The following is a 19,793-nucleotide window of genomic DNA, read 5'->3' on the forward strand; positions in this document are numbered from 1 at the left end:
TATCCAGAAGGAGAAATAATTCTCAGACTTCCTGAAAGAAAAGTCAAAGTGATTCTTAATTCTGGCTAAATGTTGAATGTAGCCGAATTTAAAAAATACACAGGCTGTGAATCTATGGTCCCTGAAACAGACTAAAGGCACACCTTGTGTCCAGCAAATAAAAATTAGACTCGAGAGATGCTTCACTTTGAGTAGAGACATCGTGTCGCTTATGAAATGTTAAGAGCTTAATTTCTAAATTTTTAGTATAGACAGGTGTAAGTTACTCTTTTACTATTCAGACAATCATTTTAATCTCCATACTAACCACATGTCAGTATCACGATGAAGCAGATAAAAGAAACACTCAAACCTAAAGTGAATTATTTTGAAATTAAGCTTCAGTTACACGGATTACCTTGACAGTCAAGTCCAGGTTTCCCAGAGGCTATGAGTTATCTATCGTACTTTGGCTTCAGTAGCTTGTCGTACCTTTTTGTCATATTTGTTGGTATAATTTTAGTTTTATTCATGTCAATTTGAATTAACTTGGAAAACATTTCAGGCTTGAATCATTTATTCTTATGGCCTCTCAACTCTTTAAAGAGTTGTCATTAAATTGAGAATTCATTGGCAAGTCATTGAAATATACTTGTCATTAAATCATAATTTGGGACTCAAGTGGTGAGCTTTAACGAAGCCCTTCTTGATTTCACCTTCCCACTGCTATTTCTGCTATTTCCTTAGAACATGTTTGCAAACAATTTGCTCATAATTCTCCTTTTAAGGGTCAATTACTGTCATTCGAATACCGGTTTGCCCAATAAAAATGGAGGGTGGCAGGATTCGTGAGCAGCAGGGATGGAGTGAGTCAGGAGAGGGTTGTAGGGCCTGCGGCCTGGAGGCAGGTGGACGCCAGGTTATCGAGGCTCCTTGAAGGCATGGGAGCAACCTCATTTCAAAAATTTCATTATTGTTTTATATTGGAACATAGTTGATTTACAATCTTGCATTAGTTTCAGATGTACAGCAAGTTGATTCAGTTATAGGCATACGTATATCCATTCATTTTCAGATCCTTTCCCATGTAGATGCCTGCAGAATATTATGGTTAGCCAAGGGGAAAGGTGGGGAGGCGGGATAAATTAGGAGTTGGGGATTAACATAGACACACGACTAGATATAAAACAGATCAGCAGCAAGGGAATGGCCTCATTTTTCTGCTGAGGAAGGAATCTGTTGGAAAGATCTGAGCATGGGATTGAATATGTGAAGATCTCCGATGTTAATGGAAGCCTCTTTAATAAAGAGTTTCCACAGTGTGGAATTTCCCACCGCTTGTCCCACCTCCACGCCTGTTTCGTCCTGGAGGTGAGGTGGTGAAGCTCTGCAGGTTTATCGGGAGGGGCAGGGTGTGGACAGTGGGGCCGCCTCCTTCGTCTGAGGAACTTAATATCAGGAAGGCTGGTGGGGAGCCCTTCTGGGTCTGTAACCACAGTCAGGGAGGCCGAAAAGAAGGTGAGTTGCTAGCCATGGTGATAGTTTCCAAAGTACCTATGTTGGAGTCATCTGTTACTAACATAACGTCATAGTAAAGTGATTTGATAACCTCATGACAAAGCATCTTCTTAGGCAGTGGTGAGAAACCTTCAACAAGAACGGTCTGACACCTTCGAAAAGCAGTCTGCGCTGGAGGCGTCCCTGGATGTCATGTCCCGTCATCCTGCCAAGTTAGAAGCTGAGGCACGGGATTTAAAGAGCAAGTTACCTCAGCCCCCAAGTCAGGTATGTGTGAAAGTGAATGGGTCGACAGTTAATACATCAGATAAAGTGTTTTAGGACACTCATTTTCATGGACAGCTTTCTTTTTTATTTTCATTACTAGTAATTTACTATAATTTTATTAATCTTTAAGTGCACTCGTTTCTTAAACTGTGACTTTCATTCTGCCATTGCATTATATGTATATATTTTTCGTATATTATATACCCTTGGGAAAGTGGAGAATTGTGCATCATTCTTCACACAAGTTGAGAGACTTTTTTTTTTTCTATTGAATAATATTTTATTTCGTGATCTCGGTATTACCATGATGAGGCAAGCCAGATAAAATCAGAGGATAATGTTTAATGGAATGTTCCAGAAAATTATCATTTCTCATCTTCACTTTAGTGAATGGCTGTGGAGTTCTGTATGTATTTATTTTGTGCATTTCAGAATAACTTGTGCAGAACGTGTATTATACAAACCAGGTGAAGTTAGGCACTGCCTTCTTTGCTTTTCATTTTAGATACATTGTAAAAGCATGGAGGTACTCAGTGTAGTAGGCACATCAAAAATAGAGAATTAAGAACAGTAGATAGTGCCTTTGGATTCTTTAAAAGCTATTGAGATGTAATTGATGTATCGTATATTTCACCCATTCCAAGTGTGTAGTTCAGTATCTCTTAGTCTAGAGAGGTGTCACCTGTGACCACAGTCAATTTTAGAGCATTTCCATCACCCCCAAAAGGAACCCTGCATCCCTTAGCCACCACCTATGGCGCCCTCATCTCCCTCAGCCCCAGCAACCCCCAGTCTAATATCTGTCTGTGTAGACAGCCTGTTCTGGGTTTTCACGTGAATGGAATCACACAGTGTGTGCTCCTGTGTGGTTCGCTTTTCTCATTTGATGTCGTGTTTCCGCGGTTCATCCATGTTGTAGCACGTACCAGTCCTTCCGTTTCTGTTGATTGTCAAACAAGAAACAGTATGTGGCTAAGCCATTTGTCCATTCGTAAGTGGTTGGAGATTTGGGTTGTTTCCCCTCTGCGGCTACGAACAATGCTGCTGTGAGCACTGACTTGCACGTTTCCGGATGGACATGCTTTTATTTCCCCGTGGTGGGGTTTTGTCCTCAGAGTTCCCTGGCTGCTTTCTCCTTTTCTGGCCTTTGCTCAGACTGTCCTGCCGTCTTCACAGTTTCTGTTCCTCTTGGGTAGTTCTCCATTGATTCAGACTGGTGCCCAGTCTCTCCTCCTCCAGAGCTTTCCTGACTGTCCAGCTCTCATGGAGCCTTTTCTCTTCAGCCCTGTCGTCTAGTCTGTGAAGAACAGTTTAGCCCTTCATTGTACACTATTGTCATTTTTTCACGAGGGCGAATCTTGTCTAAGGATACATTAGTCTAACAGGGAATATTTCTTAATATGCACAGCGCTTGTCTTGCATAAATGGAAAGTAGTTTAGCTTAACAATTGATAGGATATAACTAAGTACTTCATCCGTACGGATAATTTCTTCTTGGAGATGCTGGTGTAGTAAAACTTTTATTGACGTGTATTTTACGTAATTAAATGTAAAATTGAAAGTGCTTCATCTAATAGAGGAGAATTGTTCAATTAAATGCTCATTTTTTTCCCCCGATTCTGGTAGTAAAATGTAAATTTGCCTTCCTTCATTATGCAGCCAGAAGTGGGATTTACGGATATCTTGCCTTTCAGGCCCCAGTGGATTTCTAATCTTCCCAGCCTCAGGTTCTGGGGATGGCTTCTCTGATATCCGTATCTGGTAACCTTCATCTTCTCATCCGAGTACTTGCTAGGCATTAACAGTTGCTGGGAATGAATTGATTCAGAACTTTCATTTAGCAGTCGGGTAATAGTTCCATGGCAGTGACTTCCCCTTCCTCTGATGGTCGTGTAATGTTCTGTACCACTCTGTCCAGGAGGTGCTATTTGCATATTAACCGATGGTCATTGTCCACTGCGTAGTACAGAGAGGAATTAAGTTACAAATTATTGTAAATGGAGGAAAGTACAAAAGTTCTAGTTGGTTAGTGGAGCCAGTGAACGTTTTTGAAGTACTGGACACGTGTGTTTTGGGCCTCATGCTCCCCCTTACTGCCCCTTGCAGCAAGTTCCCTGTGACTTGTGTAGAAGACCACTTTTGCTGGCATGCCGTCTGCCTGAAATACCAAGTTGTTTTGCAGGCAAAATACAGCGACCGTAACAACGCCAATTACAAACAGCAATGACCTCTGTCTTTAGGTGAGTCATGTTTCCTAAGCCAGGTTCCTCTATCGAACTTCTAAGAAAATCCCAAGGCCTCTTCTCCTTTTGTATGTCTTGGTCTCTCGGTTGGACTTCCCTGGTGTCTCAGACAGTAAAGAATCTGCCTGCAATGCAGGAGACCCAGGTTTGATCCCTGGGTTTGGAAGAGCCCCTGGAGAAAGTGAAAGTGAGAGTCGCTCAGTCGTGTCTGACTCTTTGAGACCCCATGGACCATATAGTCCATGGAATTTTCCAGGGCAGAATACTGGAGTGAGTAGCCTTTCCCTTCTCTAGGGGATCTTCACAACCCAGGGATCGAACCCAGGTCTCCTGCATCGTGGGCAGATTCTTTACCAGCTGAGCCACAAGGGAAGCCCACGAATACTGGAGTGGGTGGCCTATCCCTTCTCCAGTGGATCTTCCTGACCCAGGGATCAAACCAGAAATCTCTTGTACCGCAGGCGGATACTTTACCAACTGAGCTATCAGGGAAGCCCTGTCCCCTGGAGAAGGAAATGGCAACCCACTCCAGTGTTCTTTCCCAGAGAATCGGGTTCATGGACAGAAGAGCCTGGTGGCTTCAGACGACGGGGTCAGAGAGTCAGACATGACTGGGCAACTCACGCTGAGTCTCTGTTAGGTCAAACAAACAAGCAGGGTTTTTGCTGCCAAGGTTCTCTTTAAAGCTTTTAGTGTCCTATGAATTTGATTGGGGTTCATGCCATTGGAAAAGTTACCCTCAAAAATCTTTTTTGAAGGAAGCACTGCACCTTGGGCTTTCTGTGGAACGTTGCAGGATGAGCCCTTTAACGTTCTTTTGCTCTTAAGATGCTTAAAGGAATCTGAGGCACCACCTTAAGTCTTTCCAGGGTCTTACACTTACAGTCTACAGGCGTTACCTTTAGACCATGTGTTCCTGGCAGCACCCTAGATTTGATCTTAGCCCAGAAGCCATTTCTGTCCTTTGGCATCATGTGACAGTTGGGCATGTGGAGATGCTCTAAAGGGGATACAGATATTGAACCCAGTGAGTCTGGGTTCCTTTATATTTAATAGCACTTTTTAATTTTTCTGCTAGCTTATCCCTCTCATTGATTTACTCTCAGCTGCTTCATAGCAAGAGCCTCTGCCCCTCATGTTTCAGTGTCGTTTTCTTCTCTTGCCTAGAAGTCGTCACCGGCAGCCTCTTCAAGGACCGTCAGGCTTCTGTGTACAGTGTCATGAAGCCCATTGGGTTTTCATTTCTTTCTCTGCAGCCATTCAGGTCCCACCTACCTCCAGGTTCAAAGGCATTCTGACATGTTTCAGCTCTTTTTTAATGGCAGTACCTCATTTGGGGGCACTACCGACTTGATGGACACGAGTTTGAGCAAGCTCTGGGAGTGGATGGTGGACAGGGCAGCCTGGCGTGCTGCAGTCCATGGGGTCACAAAGAGTCAGACATGACTGAGTGACTGAACTGAACCCCATTGTTAATATCAGTATCTGTACCAGTTATTTATTGTTAACAAACTGCGTTAGAAACCACTTCAAAGCCTAGTGACTCCAAACAGCATTTCCTTTGTTCACAAGTCTGCGTTGGGGCAAGGCTCAGTGAGTGAGCCCAGCTCATTTCTTCTCCAGGCGCATCAGCCGGGATGTCGTGAAGGTGGGAACCAGAGTCATTTGAGGAGTTGTTCGTGCACACGTCTGGCAGCTGGAGCTGGCTTTTGGAGGGGACGTTAGGTGGGGGCGGTCAGTGGGGACACTGACACGTGCTCAGTATGTGGACTGTGCTTCTGCACAGTGAAAGAGTTGGCTTCCCCACAGAGCAAAATTCAGAAGCTGTTTAGCTTTAAAACTCACACAGCAGTTTCCCCAGACACTGTCCAGGGGAATCGGTTACTAGGACTAGCACATACTTGAGGGAATTTCATGAGACAAGTGTCAAAGAATTTGTAGACATGTTTGAAAACCACCAGCTCCACTCACATCGACTCAAAAAGTAATCATTCTGTCTAAAGGAAAGTTCTTTCCAAGTCACTGTCACTGATCGTTCAGGAACTGTTTTTTGTTTCCTTTGTTTGTTTGTTCCTATGTTCTCTTATTCTGTGGGAAGTAACAAAGGGTTACAAGAATGAGGTATTGTTGTTGTTGTTGTTGTTCAGAAAAATGTATGGATGCCTCACTAAACTCTTAGGAGATGGGATTTCTTTAACCTTGTGAATCCTTTCTCTTTGGAATGCAATTCAAATTAGCAAAAACTGTTTGTAGTTCAGAAAAAGGCTTATTGGATTAGAATCCATGTTTACAAGATTTAGTCATTAGAGTCTTACTTTCACAATCTCCTTTTGGGAGGCATTTATTAACTCAGCCCTAGATAACTCAATACAGGATACCTCAAACTTCTTTAAAAACCATGAGACAAGATGAGGGGAAGGAGTAAGAGACATTCTGCTAGGAGGTGACTTGCAGTCATTCTACAGAGGAAAGATAGAAAAGCATTACTGTGGAACAGGGAAGGCGTGTGCAATCGAGTGCAGATGTCGTGAGACTAAGGTGGTAGTGAACAGTGTATTGTGTGACTCTTGGTGGTTTGAAATTCTTTCTTGATCCTCTGGGTTATTCCAGGTCCTGCATTCTACAATACAGACACCATCGTATGTGTCAGATCCTCGGTTTGAGTTAGGCTGTGCTCAGTCCACTTCCCTCAGAACCAAATGGTATTGTTTTTTGTTGTTGCTGTTCTTTCTTTCTTTATTTATTTTTAATTTTCATTGGAGGCTAATTACTTTACAGTATTGTATTGGTTTTGCCATACGTTGACATGAATCTGCCCCGGGTGTACATGTGTTCCCCATCTTGAACCCCCCCTCCCACCTCCCTCCCCATCCCATCCCTCTGGGTCATCCCAGTGCACCAGCCCCAAGCATCCTGTATCATGCATCAAACCTGGACTGGCGATTCGTTTCACATATGATAATATACACGTTTCAATGCCATTCTCCCAAATCATGCCACCCTCGCCCTCTCCCACAGAGTCCAAAAGACTGTTCAATACACCTGTGTCTCTTTTGCTGTCTCGCATACAGGGTTATCGTTGCCATCTTTCTAAATTCCATATATATGCGTTAATATACTGTATTGGTGTTTTTCTTTCTGGCTTACTTCACTCTGTGTAATAGGCTCCAGTTTCATCCACCTCATTAGAACTGATTCAAATGTATTCTTTTTAATTGCTGAGTAATACTCCATTTGTATATGTACCACAGCCTTCTTATCTAGTCATCTGCTGATGGGACATCTAGGTTGCTTCCATGTCCTGGCTATTATAAACAGTGCTGCGATGAACACTGGGGTACATGTGTCTCTTTCAATTCTGTTTCCTCGGTGTGTATGCCCAGCAGTGGGATTGCTGGGTCATATGGCAGTATTTCCAGTTTTTTAAGGAATCTCCACACTGTTCTCCATAGTGGCTGTACTAGTTTGCATTCCCACCAACAGTGTAAGAGGGTTCCCTTTTCAAATAATGATCGTGAAAATGATCCAAAATCTTGAAAACAAATGGTATTGTTTTATTCTTGCAGATTGATCATCTTCCAGCAGAGCTGGAAACTGCGTGTTCACAATGTCTGCACCTGGATGCAACACATCAAGTTCTTCAACAGGAGTTATTGTCAGTGAAAGGAAGGCAAAGGAAATGTGAGGAACTCGAGAAAGAGAACAGGAGGTTGGAGAAAGAGGTAGTGAGACTCAAAACTCGCATAGAACTGAATATGATAGAACACACTCAGGTTGAGCGGTATAGACGGGAGATTGAAGAAACAGCAAGACAGGATCTCGCAGAGAAATTAAAAGAAGTCAATCTATTTTTGCAGCTTAATTTGCTGATCTGTCATGTCCTTGAATTCACCTCACTGTAAATTACACTTTGGGTGTATACAGGTTATGTCGTTCCTCTACTTCCCTTAGAGCAGTGTGTTTTGTAGATTTCTGGGAGGAAGGGGACACTTGTTTCTCCTTGTAAATATTTCAGTTTCCATCACGGTTATCACTAAATTCGTCTTTCAGAACGCTTCTCACTTAGAATCCTTTTACTTATAAGACCAATTGGTATAAAACAAGACTATGAGGAGGAAAAGAAAATGTGGTTTAGGACTGGCACCATCCTCTTGAATTATTCTTAAGTTGTCTTGTTCAGTTTCTAAATTTTCACTTCATCCTCTTAGTCTTTGAATTATCCGGTTCCTTAAGTACTACTATGACATTGATTCCACATTAATTTTATAATTCAAATTTAATTCATGTCACACTGATGATTATTTTAAAGTTCCGCTTTTCTTATTTTCACATTTAAAATCGCTCTCTGACAGCAAAAGAGACACAGATGTATAGAACAGTCTTTTGGACTCTGTGGGAGAGGGCGAGGGTGGGATGATTTGGGAGAATAGCATTGAAACATGTATGTTGCCATGTGTGAAACGAATAGCCAGTCCAGGTTCGATGCATGATACAGGATGCTCGGGGCTGGTGTACTGGGATGAACCAGAGGGATGGGATGGGGAGGGGGGTTCAAGATGGGGAACACACGTACACCCGGGGCAGATTCATGTCAATGTATGCAAAACCAATACAATAATATAATTAGCCTCCAGTTAAATAAATTAAAAAAAAAATCTCTCTCTGAATTACTGAGTCAAAACTAAATGTAACAAATATAATTATTCAGGTTATAATCATTTTTAAAAATGTATCTTTTTAAATTTGACTTAGATACAAGCAGCATCTGAAGAAAACTTACAGCAGTTCCTAGAGGAGCATATTGCTTCCATAAGAAGTCCCATGGAACTCAGATGTAAAGACTTGGAATCTGAACTCTCCAAGATGAAAACTTCTCAAGATTCTGATAAAGCGGAGTTGGAAAACTATAAGAAACTCTACCTAGAGGAACTAAAACTTAGAAAGAAATTGGAAAGTAAACTAGACAAGTAAGTCAAAACCCAGAATCACAGAAAATAAATTTAGTCCATTAATTTGTCTCTGAAGCCTAATTTTTATACAGCTTGTTTCCCGAGATTAGTGGGAAGTGAAAGCTAACGCCATAGTCACTGCTAGAGGGCACCCTAAGAAAAATGAGTAGTACTATATCCTTGTAAGTTTTCCTACACTAAGTAAAAGCATGCTTGTGAAATAGGGGAATATTCACACAGGGGTGAAAGGCAGGGTGATTGACAAAGTGTCTGAAACTAACATGGTGACCTGACGGAGGGGGTGTGTGGAGGCTGGAAAGGGCAGATCCAACCCGCAGTGCCAAGTCCAGGTTTCCCTGCCGTCTGAAAGCAGAGCACTCCTAGGACGCCTTTCATAAGTCAAAACACACAGCAAAGAAGCAGGTACCCGAGGACATGTTGTGCTAGTCGATGCCTAAAATAAGTGCACAGCTGGGAAGCACAGGTGCTCAGACAGGGTTCAGGGCTGTGGAGACTTGACGCTGGGATGTGGGGTGTGGCTCCCGGGGAAGGAGCTCAGTGGGGCCGGTCTCCCTGCTTGGGGAGCGCGATGCCTCGCACTGTAAAGACATACACTGAACGCTGTTTAGAGTTTTTGCTTTTTGAAATGAAACCGAAAATTCTCCTCAGATTTTTTTGTTTTTTGATTATGAAATACAGGGGGCCTATATAGGCCCTTCGTAGACGTGAAGTAACATGAAGTGAACTTTGGAAAAGCAGGGGATACTTGTCATTGTTCCTGGGGTGTTTTAGCCCTTTTGTCACCCCTTGACTTTCTCGTCCTTCCCTCGAGATTGTGGCTCTAGGTGATTCCTCAGAGCCAAATGCTTAATTTCTCCGAGGTCATGAGAGAAAAGTATATACAAGGGTGGTGAAAGGAAGCACTTGAGAATGGCTTTGTGGGATGGCGTGTGTCTTCATCCCGGAACTGTTTCCTGGAGGCAGGTGTGTCCCCGAGGCGGCAGGTGTCACTGTGAGGCCACCTCCCTTTCTCTCTGACGCCCTTTCTCTCCGCTCCCAACCGTGACTTGTTGCGTGAGGAGCCCCAGACGCATGTGTACTTTCGAGCAAGCTTACAACTGTCATTGATTAATAGTAGGTCTGCTCTGTGTTTTCAGTGTTCAAACAGTTTAATGGGACATTCCATTTACTATATGGCAACTTAAAAAATGCAAATCATTTAGGGAAGCATGAATGAAATCGGTGTTTTCCATCTTCCCCAGGGCTACTGAGAGGCTGGTGGAGATGCGCACCAAGCGTGAGCTGGAGAAACAGCTGAACAGATCATTATTCAGCACCCTTAGCAGGAGGCCAGTCCTGGAGCCCCCTTGCATTGGAAATTTCAGTAATACCGTAATGTTCAATTCAAATCTTTGACCAAGAGCAAATGCAGGAGTTCCACTCCCTTCAAATCACAGCATAGTGACCTACTTGCTCAAGGTTAGTTCTATTACCTTCTTTTTCTTGGGTTTCAGATTTCTTATATGAATGATTCTTGGTTTTAGTTTGAACTACTGAGTTGTTTATTTGACTTACGCACACTAAGTAAAAGCCATAATTAATAAACACTTTGATTGTTTTTCTCCTAGATTTCTCATTTTTGAGGGATACTTATTAACTTCTTAAGTTTCTTGAAAATGTGAATTTAAATTCTACTGTAAAAATGAAATCTTATTGCCAAGTAACCGAAAGTATACTTTGCAGATGTTTGACTCACTTTCTAATTGATTTCACTTTGGCGGTGGTTCATCATTTCCGACCTCTGCTGCACGCACCGCAGTTTTTCTAAGGCATAAGTGAATGACTGGCATCGAAACACTAACCACATATGGGTGATTTTTTCATTTGAAGGAATCCTAGATAAATCCTTTTTATGAATTAAAGAAACTTGTCATACTAAATCAAAAGATTAATTTCTAGTTTTAGGTTATCATTTTTTGTCATTTTCTTACACAAGAGTACATCTTTAATTGCTATTTTACTGACAGAATTTTGATTTAAATTTCTAAAACATATCTTGGTGAGCAGTTGTAGAATGTTTCTAAGTTTGTAGTTAAATCAAATATTTAAAACTTGTAAATGAAGCTCACTTCTGTCTGTGTCTTGACATCACCTGGATGAATGATGACTAAGATCGTAATGACAGGGAGTCTTTAAATTGGAAGTAGTCTTCATCGTGTAATCACTGTGATTCAGATATCCAGTCAGTGCACACGGGTTCATGGTTTTGATGGTGTTTTCACGATGTTGGTGATGCAGAGAAGAGTTGAATTGAGTTCAGTCGCTCAGTCGTGTTTGCCTCTTTGCGACCGCATGGACTGCAGCATGCCAGGCTTCCCTGTCCATCACCAACTCCCGGAGCGTACTCAGACTCATGCCATTGAGTCGGTGAGGCCTTCCAACCATTTCATCCTCTTTCGTCCTCTTCTCTCCCCTCCTGCCTTCAGTCTTTCCAGCATGAGGGTCTTTTCCAATGCGTCGGTTCTTCACATCAGGTGGCCAAAGTATTGGAGTGGAGTTTCAGCTTCAGCATCAGTCCTTCCAGTGAATATTCAGGACTGATTTTCTTTTGGATGGACTGGTTAGATCTCCTTGCAGTCCAAGGGACTCTCAAGAGTCTTCTGCAACACCACAGTTCAAAAGCATCAATTCTTTGGCGCTCAGCTTTCTTTATAGTCCAACTCTCACATCCAGAGAAAAGTAGTCCTTGTTAAATGCAATCTCAACCTGTTTTCTCATTTGGCTTCTTCCCATCATAGAAGAGCAATCTAAGGTTTCTTTGACAGCACTGCGGCTATGTTGGGTCTTAGTATTGAGAGCCACGAACCTGGAGGACGTGTTTTAGCGGTGCAGTCACAGCAGGCCTCCGAACACTTCATCCCAAGTCAGGCCTAAGAGGTGGAAGCAAATGCTTGCTCCCCGTCCCTGCGGCAGGCTGCCTACTGCACACCCAAGTTCACGGTGCTGTGGGCACATACAACTTTTCCAAGGAGAGATTCGGAACCAAGCAAGCACTTCTTCGCTCCTTCTCACTTCATTCCTAACTCACCCGTTAGGTGAATCTCCTCGCTTCTCATGAGGAGGGTAGGAGTATAAGTCCTCCCCTTCAAACTTCAGGCTGAGGAAATGAAGTTCAACTGTAATTTCTGACCGGATTTAGATTATAGTTGAGATTATACTCATACATTTTTGTATATACTAACTAATGAGACTAGTTGACTCACTGGAAAAGAGTTTGGGGGTGGGAGGAGACGGGGACGACAGAGAATGAGATGGCTGGATGGCATCACCGACTCGATGGACATGAGTTTGAGTGAACTCCGGGAGTTGGTGATGGACAGGGAGGCCTGGCGTGCTGTGATTCATGGGGTCGCAAAGAGTCGGACACACGACTGAGCGACTGGACTGCACTGAACTGAACTAATGATGAGAGCTTGGATAGAAGTATATTAGAGAGTAAAGAGAGATCTGTTTGGTGTTTCACATTTTGTCCTAAATAATGCAAAATATGGATAATTCATTTATTGACAAATTTTATTAAGCCAGTTTTTTTTCTTTAATCTGGAGGAAATGAACATCCTTTTAAGGATGAATCTCTTCAGTTTTGGCCTGCTTGATTCAACTAAAAATTTTCTCCTTCAAGTTCCCTGTCCTGTGTTTAAAAAACTGCTGTGCTGTGTGAATTAGCTATATCGACTGCTACAAATAGGAGTTTGATAAAAATGTATTCTTGTTCATGCCTTTAAAACATAGAATTTAGTTAGAAAGCTACTATGTCATGTCATGCCACAAGCATTATTGAACTATATAAGGTTTTCCATATTCATGTTCTCTATGTTTTAGTTAGAATTTATGTGTTGTTTTCTTAATATGAGGAAGTAGCTGGCAGAGGACTCTGGGCTCAGTAAGAAGGCCATTTGCTACTCCTTTCATAGCATTAGGAACTTTGACTAAATCCATGACTCTCATACCTTAAAAAAAATGTTTTCCTTTTTTCAAAATAGTCAACCTTTCTTTAAAACAAAAGAGAACAAACACTGTTGCGTAGAACCGTATTACATAAAACGGACACAAGTTTAGAGCCCTTTAAATAAGGAGCGTTCAGAGCCCCTGCAGCTGTGACTTCTGTTTCTCAACCCTGCAGTGACCCCTGTGGGACCTTCTCCCTCTATGAGACATAGTTCGGAAACTTAACAGTTATGAGAGAATCCTTCTCACTAAACGTGTTCAGAATTAAATCTTGCTGGTACATTGTTTTCTTGTGTATAATCTTCTCACCTTTCTATGTTTTCGTTAAATGGAAGAGTTTAAAGAAAATTGCAGATGTGTTCTCCTTGTTAACGTTCAAGTCCAACCTACTTCCTCCATGTGAACACGACCCTCACCTAGAAATCAAAAGAAAGGTCTCGGAAGTCCATATTTAGGGCAAGAGCTGTTAGAGGAGAAGATAGTGATCTTGTGAGTCGTTCCTAGGATTATGGGTCATTCCGTAACCTCTGAAATTATGTGCACTCGATAGACTGACATTTATTGTACTTTTATCAAATTACTCTAAATAGCATTCCATATATATGTTCTGTATAATCTAAAAGCAGAGTAAGTAGGAATTCATTTTCTTCTATTTATGTGATTATTTTTCTGCTCCGTGATCTTCAAGTTAGGTCTAGTCTCTAAAAGTATTATTTAAATGTCACATGTATTAAGTTGTGTATCATTTCTATGATAATATCTCTTGTGTAACTTAAGCATAAATAATATTTGACTTATTTCAGAGGCAGCAGAAGTTTCTAAAGAGTCTAACTAGAGAAGTAGAAAAAGGTATGTTGCCAAAACATATGAATTAAATTTAGACATTGATTTTTGAAATACTGTAAAGAGTCAATGGCATCTCTTTTCATTGTTTGTATAACAAATGCTGTGTTATATACTTTTTCTTATACATAGCTAATGAAAAATGTGAAAACATGAGCAATCATAGTGAAAAATATCCTTATTCCTTATTTATTTATTATGTTGCAGAGCTTTAAAAACATCTGAAAAGGTCTAAGTATTTCTTTTCATTTCTGGCTATATCCTTCCTCTGCTTCTGGCATCCCTGTGGAACTCTCAGCCTGCACCCTGACACTATTCTCAGAAAACATGGAGTTCATCAGCGTCTCAAGGGCCTGGTAGTGGTTAAGGCTAGGACACCCAGACTCAAACAGTCACGTTTGTGTAGCCATCACTTGGTGGGTGACTTTAAAATTTCCCCGTCATTCACTTTCTCACTAGTTTATCTTTCACCCTCAGGAAAAGCTCAAAAAACCCACATCAGTTTGGGTCCTGCCAAAGTAGTCGGCCTCATCTCCTTACCACCCTCCTCTGCCCCTCAGCTCTGCATCTAAGCAGCCAGACTGTGTAGGATCCCACAGGTGGGCTTCCTCACCGCCGGTCTTTGTCTTGCTTCTCCCCTCCATCTCCTGTGCTTTCTCCCGTCCTTCAATATCTACTTCCATAGCACCTCCCCCCAAAAGCTGGCAGCATTGACACAAACTGGCTGTCCCTCCTGAGCGTTCCTTGTGCCATCTTTTGTATCTGTCCTAGTACTTATGACTCTGTATGGAAATTGCCTGTTCATCTATTTTTCCACTTGATAGCGTATCGTGTTCAGGGTGCACTGGGTCACCTTCATCGTGTAACTTCCAGTGCTTGTCACAGCACCTTTGCACATAGTTACTGACCGAATGAATGAAGAATGAGAAAACCAGAAGCTCTGATGCTCAGCCACACATTCAACCATGGGCAGATAGTGCATTATCTTGTGTTTTGTGTCATGTCATGTATAGATATGTTTCATTCTTCAGAACATTAGGAAAGGTCTCAGGTGTATTTTTGTTTTGTTTTAGCTAATACGTTGTGACCTCAAGCATTTTCGATAAATAACTGTCTCTTTCCAGATGCAGCTGGACTTGCATCTGAATTCTCTAGAGTGTCCTCTCTATTATCTGCTGGTAGATCAAATCTGTATCAGGACCTACCTGTGACAACATCAAATAATAGATACAGATTTTAAAGAAAAAAATCCCTACTGGACCGTTTCCATGAGATTTTTAGTTGTTTCCTGTTAAACATGATGAGAAAATCTTTATTAAAGGAAAATATTTTTGTATTATGTGTGTATTGTATCATGAAAATTTATACGGCATTTTAAGCCGTGTTTCTCTGCATCTAACTTACTTTTAAGCAGAAACATCAGCACTGTTGAGTTTTCCATGTTCAAAGTGAAGGTGTCAGTCACTCACTCCAACTCTTTGCGAGCCCATGGACTGTAGCCCACCAGGCTCCTATGTCCCTGGAATTCTCCAGGCAAGAATAACGGATTGGGGAGCCATTCCCTTCTCCAGGGGATCATCCAGACCCTGGGATCAACCGGAGTCGTCACCCACATTGCAGTTGGGACTGTTTACCGTAAGAGCCACCAGAGACGCCCTTTACAAACTCAAACTGAGCCCTAATACCAGGTTTTTAACAGCACCCCAAAAACCAAACTTGTCATTACTATTTAGTGGTGTTGATTGAGAGCTTTTTTGTATTTTCCAGTTTTTATCACCATATACAGACCTAAAGATTTAGCTACTGCTGTTACGGCTGCTGTCAATGTTTTGAGGTATTATAACTGTTAATAGTGGCATAAAACTCACTACATGTACCTTTAAACACTGATTCATAGATCTTTCCTCATGGGGAAATAAGATTTGCCTGAGTTTTTGCCTCTTAAATGAGTTAACTTTTCCTAATTTTTATTTTTAATCAGAGGTTAATTACTTTACAATATTGTGATGGTTTCTGCCATATATCAGCCTGAATCCGCCATAGATATACATATGAACCCTCCTTCCTGAACCACCCTCTCACCTCCCCCCGGATTCCAGCCCTCTAGTTTGTCACAAACCACCAGCTTTGGGTTCTCTGCATCGTACAGCAAATTCCAAAAAAATAACCACACGTACCCCAGTGTTCATTGCAGTTATGTCCATAGCTTAAAAAAATCTGAAAATGTCTATGGATTTCTTGCACTCTTTTCGTTCTATGTATTTCCTAGCATTTACAATAGCTAGGGCATGTCCCATCAGCAGATGAATGGATAAAGAACTTGTCTATTATTCGGCTCTAAAAAGGAATGCATTCGAGTCAGTGTTAATTGACTTTTGATTTACTTTTGGAAAGAGTCTTCAAATTAGAGAAAAGTTCCTCATAGATAAATAAGATTTGCCGAAGACTTTTCACCTTTTCTTTACCTATCAACCTATCTATTTTTGTTTGAGTTTTGGAAAAAGTCTTAAAATTGGAGATAAGTTCCAAGCACCAGACAAACAGACATTTTCACAAAACTCCCCTATCTCCCATATATCCTCCTAAAGTACCATTTATCTTTCCGAAATGTTATTTGTTCTCCCATAAGTGCCCCTCCTCCCCCACGTCACCTGTTATTCAGAAGATGCCTTTGTCTCCTACTCCCTGTCATTTATTGAGTAGTATAGCAACTCCCAGTTGTAGCCTCCCCTTCAAGTCACATTTCTGTGTGAAGCTTTGCATGTTGTTGTTATTGTCCAGTGGATCAGTTGTGTCCAACTCTTTGTGACCCCGTGGACTGCAGCATGCCAGGCTTCCCTGTCTGTCACCATCTCCCAGAGTCTGCTCATACTCACGTCCACTGAGTCGAGGATGCCATTGAACCGTCTCATTCCTTGTCGCCCACTTTTCCTCCGGCCCTCGATCTTTCCAAGCATCAGAGTCTCTTCCAGTAAGTCAGCTCTTTACATCAGGTGGCCAAAGCGTTGGAGCTTCAGCATCAGTCCTTCCAGTGAAAATATTCAGGGTTGGTTTCTTTTAAGACTGACTGGTCCGTTCTTGCTGTCCAAGGGACTCTCAAGAGTCTTCTCCAGCACCACAGATTGAAAGCATGGATTCTTCGGTGCCCAGCCTTATGGTCCAAATGTCACACGTGTACATGACTGCTAGAAAGCTGTTCAGTGTTTCTTCTCTTGGTGATCTGCTTTTAACAATTTAATTTGCAGATTCCCAAACACTGAACCTACGAGGGTGGAGGAAGTGTTTTCCTCCACACTTCCAAGAGCTGACAAGGTCCTAGTGCTCACTTAATCCTGATCCCCCTTTCCTTCTGTCCTCTCGGTGTCTGACTTGGCAGAACTCCAGTTTCAGGTGAGACTGCTGATCCTCCCCCTCACTCTGTCCCCGTGACTCGTGTCTGGGTGCTGCACTGCCCAGTGATCCTGCTGCTTTATTTTGTTAATTTGTATCTTCTGGTGATGATTTCAAATCTCCTTTCTATAAATTTCTCACCCTGCTCTTCCCCGCTCACGTGTCCCAGACAGTCTTAGGTCCCACAACAAACTTCCTGAAAGGTTTGCCTCTATCTCTAGCAACTCTAGACCGTCTTCCCTTTCTTTCCCTCAGAACGGCTCCCGAGTCACTGATGACCTCCACGTCGCTGAATCAAAGCCACACCTCTCCAGTCCTTGTTTGTCTGAATGTCTCCTTCCTCTTGGCGTTCACTGTCACTCACCTCTTTGAGACACTCTTTTGGCTGGACTTTCAGTATCGATTTCTTTTATACTGAAGGCACGGACAGGTTACTGCGATCAGAGACACAGTGCTTATTAAATATCTCACAGTAAACATACAGGTGTTGCCCCCTCGCCCAGGACTGCACCTGGGGCCGTGTGTTGAGAGCAGGTCAGTCAGTTGGTCCACACCAGCAGGTGCAGGATGGCAGGAAACCTTGTCCCTGCTGCTTCTGAAGGGCCTTTTCCTCTCCTGGGAAGGATCTCCTCCTTACTCGGCCTTTGATATGTTAACCCACCCCAAAGGGTCCTTCTGCCCAGTGTCCCTCTGCCAATGGAATGAGTTGTGTTGAGAAGCAAAGGAACTGAAAGGGGGGCGCCCTGCTGTACAGCCCATGCTCTCCAATAGGCCGCGGGTGGGGCTGCTCCACAGGGCTTTCTTCAGCAGGGCGGGGGTGGAGTTGGAGGGCTCTGGGAGCAGAGACAGGTGCAGCTGCTCCAGGTAAGGGGGCTCACAGGGCTCGTTGCCATCTTGCATTAAGGTGTCCTGTGCAGCATCTACATACAGGATCCCCCTACCCCAAGCAGGAGCGTCGGCCAAGCCGGTTCACACCAGGAACTGCGGTGTGAAGGGCTGGGAGCAACGCCTCTGCAGGTATCACCCTGTGAGCAAGAGAAACCAGACAAAGCACAAGGGAAAGGAGGTTAGTATTTTTATTCCTAAGTTGGTTTTTTTCTTTCCTTTTTGTTTTTTTAAAACCTGGTAACTGTTCATAGGTTTTGCTGGTAACGAAATCTCTCAAGGAGCCAGATCTTGGCCGCATCCCTCCTTGAAATATAAATTCTTAATGAGACAGAGCACCTTGGGGGGACCTACCCTAAACTATAATATGTAGTCTCCTTGGGGAGATGAGACTATGAATCCTTTCAGGTTGGAGCAATGAATGAGATGAATGTCTGGAGATGTGAGAGACAAAGAGCCTCTGAGAAATCCCAGGGAAGTTTATTTCCCCGCAATTTCCCCTCTCGTTCCGAGAAGAGTTTTAGGCCGCAGTTCAGCCACTGTAACCAGTCCAAGGAAACTTGAAGTTGATGGGCACCAAATCCTTTTGCCTTGTCTTAGGCAACATTTAATCAGCAAGACCCTTACTTAGCAAAAGAAATTGGTCTCAGCTAACGTCCCCCAAGTCTTGTATTCAGGCATCTAAGCAAGTCCCGCAAAACTTTTCAGGACTATTTTAGGAAGCAGGTGGCTTCCTCCTTGGGTTTCCATATTAACCTTTTCTACCTCATGCAGGGCGTTGGAGGGAAGCAAAATTTGTCACCCCAAAATGTGTCTCTTTGTCCAGAGGATGACTGTAGTCAGAGTATTTTTAAGAAAAGACTCAGAGTCTTTCTTTTGACTACCTCCCTAACTGTTGAGTAGTTTAGATAAAGGGGCTGGCCCAGGAAGAGAGCTACCAGAGATACCGAGAAAAGAACGTGGGCCAGGTGTGGTCAGGGGAACTGCAGATCTTTCCAGAGGGCTCCAAACACTTGCTTTTCCATCTCCGTGTGAATCACCCTCCTCCACTTTGCATTCCCAAACCACTACCCACGACATCCTCCTTTGTTTCTAACTGAAGATGGCATTGAGGTGAGGGTTTCAACCATTCTGAGTTACTCAGGTTTTCTGGGACTCCCCCATATGTACAGAAGTATACATGTTGTTAACCTTCTGTTTGCTTTTCTTCCTGTTAATCTGTCTCATGTTGATTGTTAATCCGCCAGATGACTCTAGAAGGGTAAAGTTTTTGCCCTCCTCAACGGCACGCACCTGAGTCCAGGGAGCTATGCTAATTTACAACTGGCACAGGCTTTGCCTCGTCCGCAAGGAAGAGATCTCTGGCAAACTGTGATCCATATAGCAGCACCAACCAGTGAGCTGATGCTCACCTGAAGGCCTTAGACATAGGTAGGGTCATTGTGTTACCCAGCTGCACGGCTTCCTGTAGGATAGGCCGATAAATCAGGAGATGAGCTGTTGGGGCAAGCAATAGCAACTTTGTTTGGAAAGCTGGTGGATCAAGGTAAAATGGTGGACTCATGTCCCCAAGAACCATCTTGGCTGAGTTAGAATTCAGGCTTGTTTTACACTCAGAGGAGAAAGAGTAAAGTCAAACCCTTCCTGGTTCCCGTCAGCCTCTGAAGGGGTTGTGTTACTTCCCTTGCTGCAGTCACTGACAGCCGGGCTT

General features: G+C 42.9%; 1 protein-coding gene across 13 annotated transcripts in view; it reads left to right on the forward strand.

Annotated features, from left to right (window-relative positions):
• The window catches only part of LOC129556582 (ankyrin repeat domain-containing protein 26-like), a 99,895-nt gene that overhangs the window by 74,812 nt on the left and 5,290 nt on the right, over positions 1-19,793 (forward strand). For 6 of the 13 annotated variants that reach the window (XM_088844243.1, XM_088844247.1, XM_088844252.1 and 3 more), the window contains 6 exons: positions 1,612-1,764; positions 7,574-7,729; positions 8,760-8,974; positions 10,219-10,435; positions 13,768-13,813; positions 14,932-17,156. In XM_088844243.1, the coding sequence (XP_088700369.1) occupies positions 1,612-1,764; positions 7,574-7,729; positions 8,760-8,974; positions 10,219-10,372 (678 nt within the window). In that variant the 3' untranslated portion in view covers positions 10,373-10,435; positions 13,768-13,813; positions 14,932-17,156. Of the gene's footprint in view, positions 1-1,611; positions 1,765-3,870; positions 4,005-7,573; positions 7,730-8,759; positions 8,975-10,218; positions 10,436-13,767; positions 13,814-14,931; positions 17,158-19,793 lie in introns of those variants that run through there. The other 7 variants (XM_088844253.1, XM_088844248.1, XM_088844250.1 and 4 more) reach the window with 4 other exon arrangements.

The sequence above is a fragment of the Moschus berezovskii genome, chromosome 15, assembly GCF_049115385.1.
Source record: "Moschus berezovskii isolate FMDL1 chromosome 15, NW_MosBer_1.0, whole genome shotgun sequence".
Lineage (NCBI taxonomy): Eukaryota > Metazoa > Chordata > Mammalia > Artiodactyla > Moschidae > Moschus > Moschus berezovskii.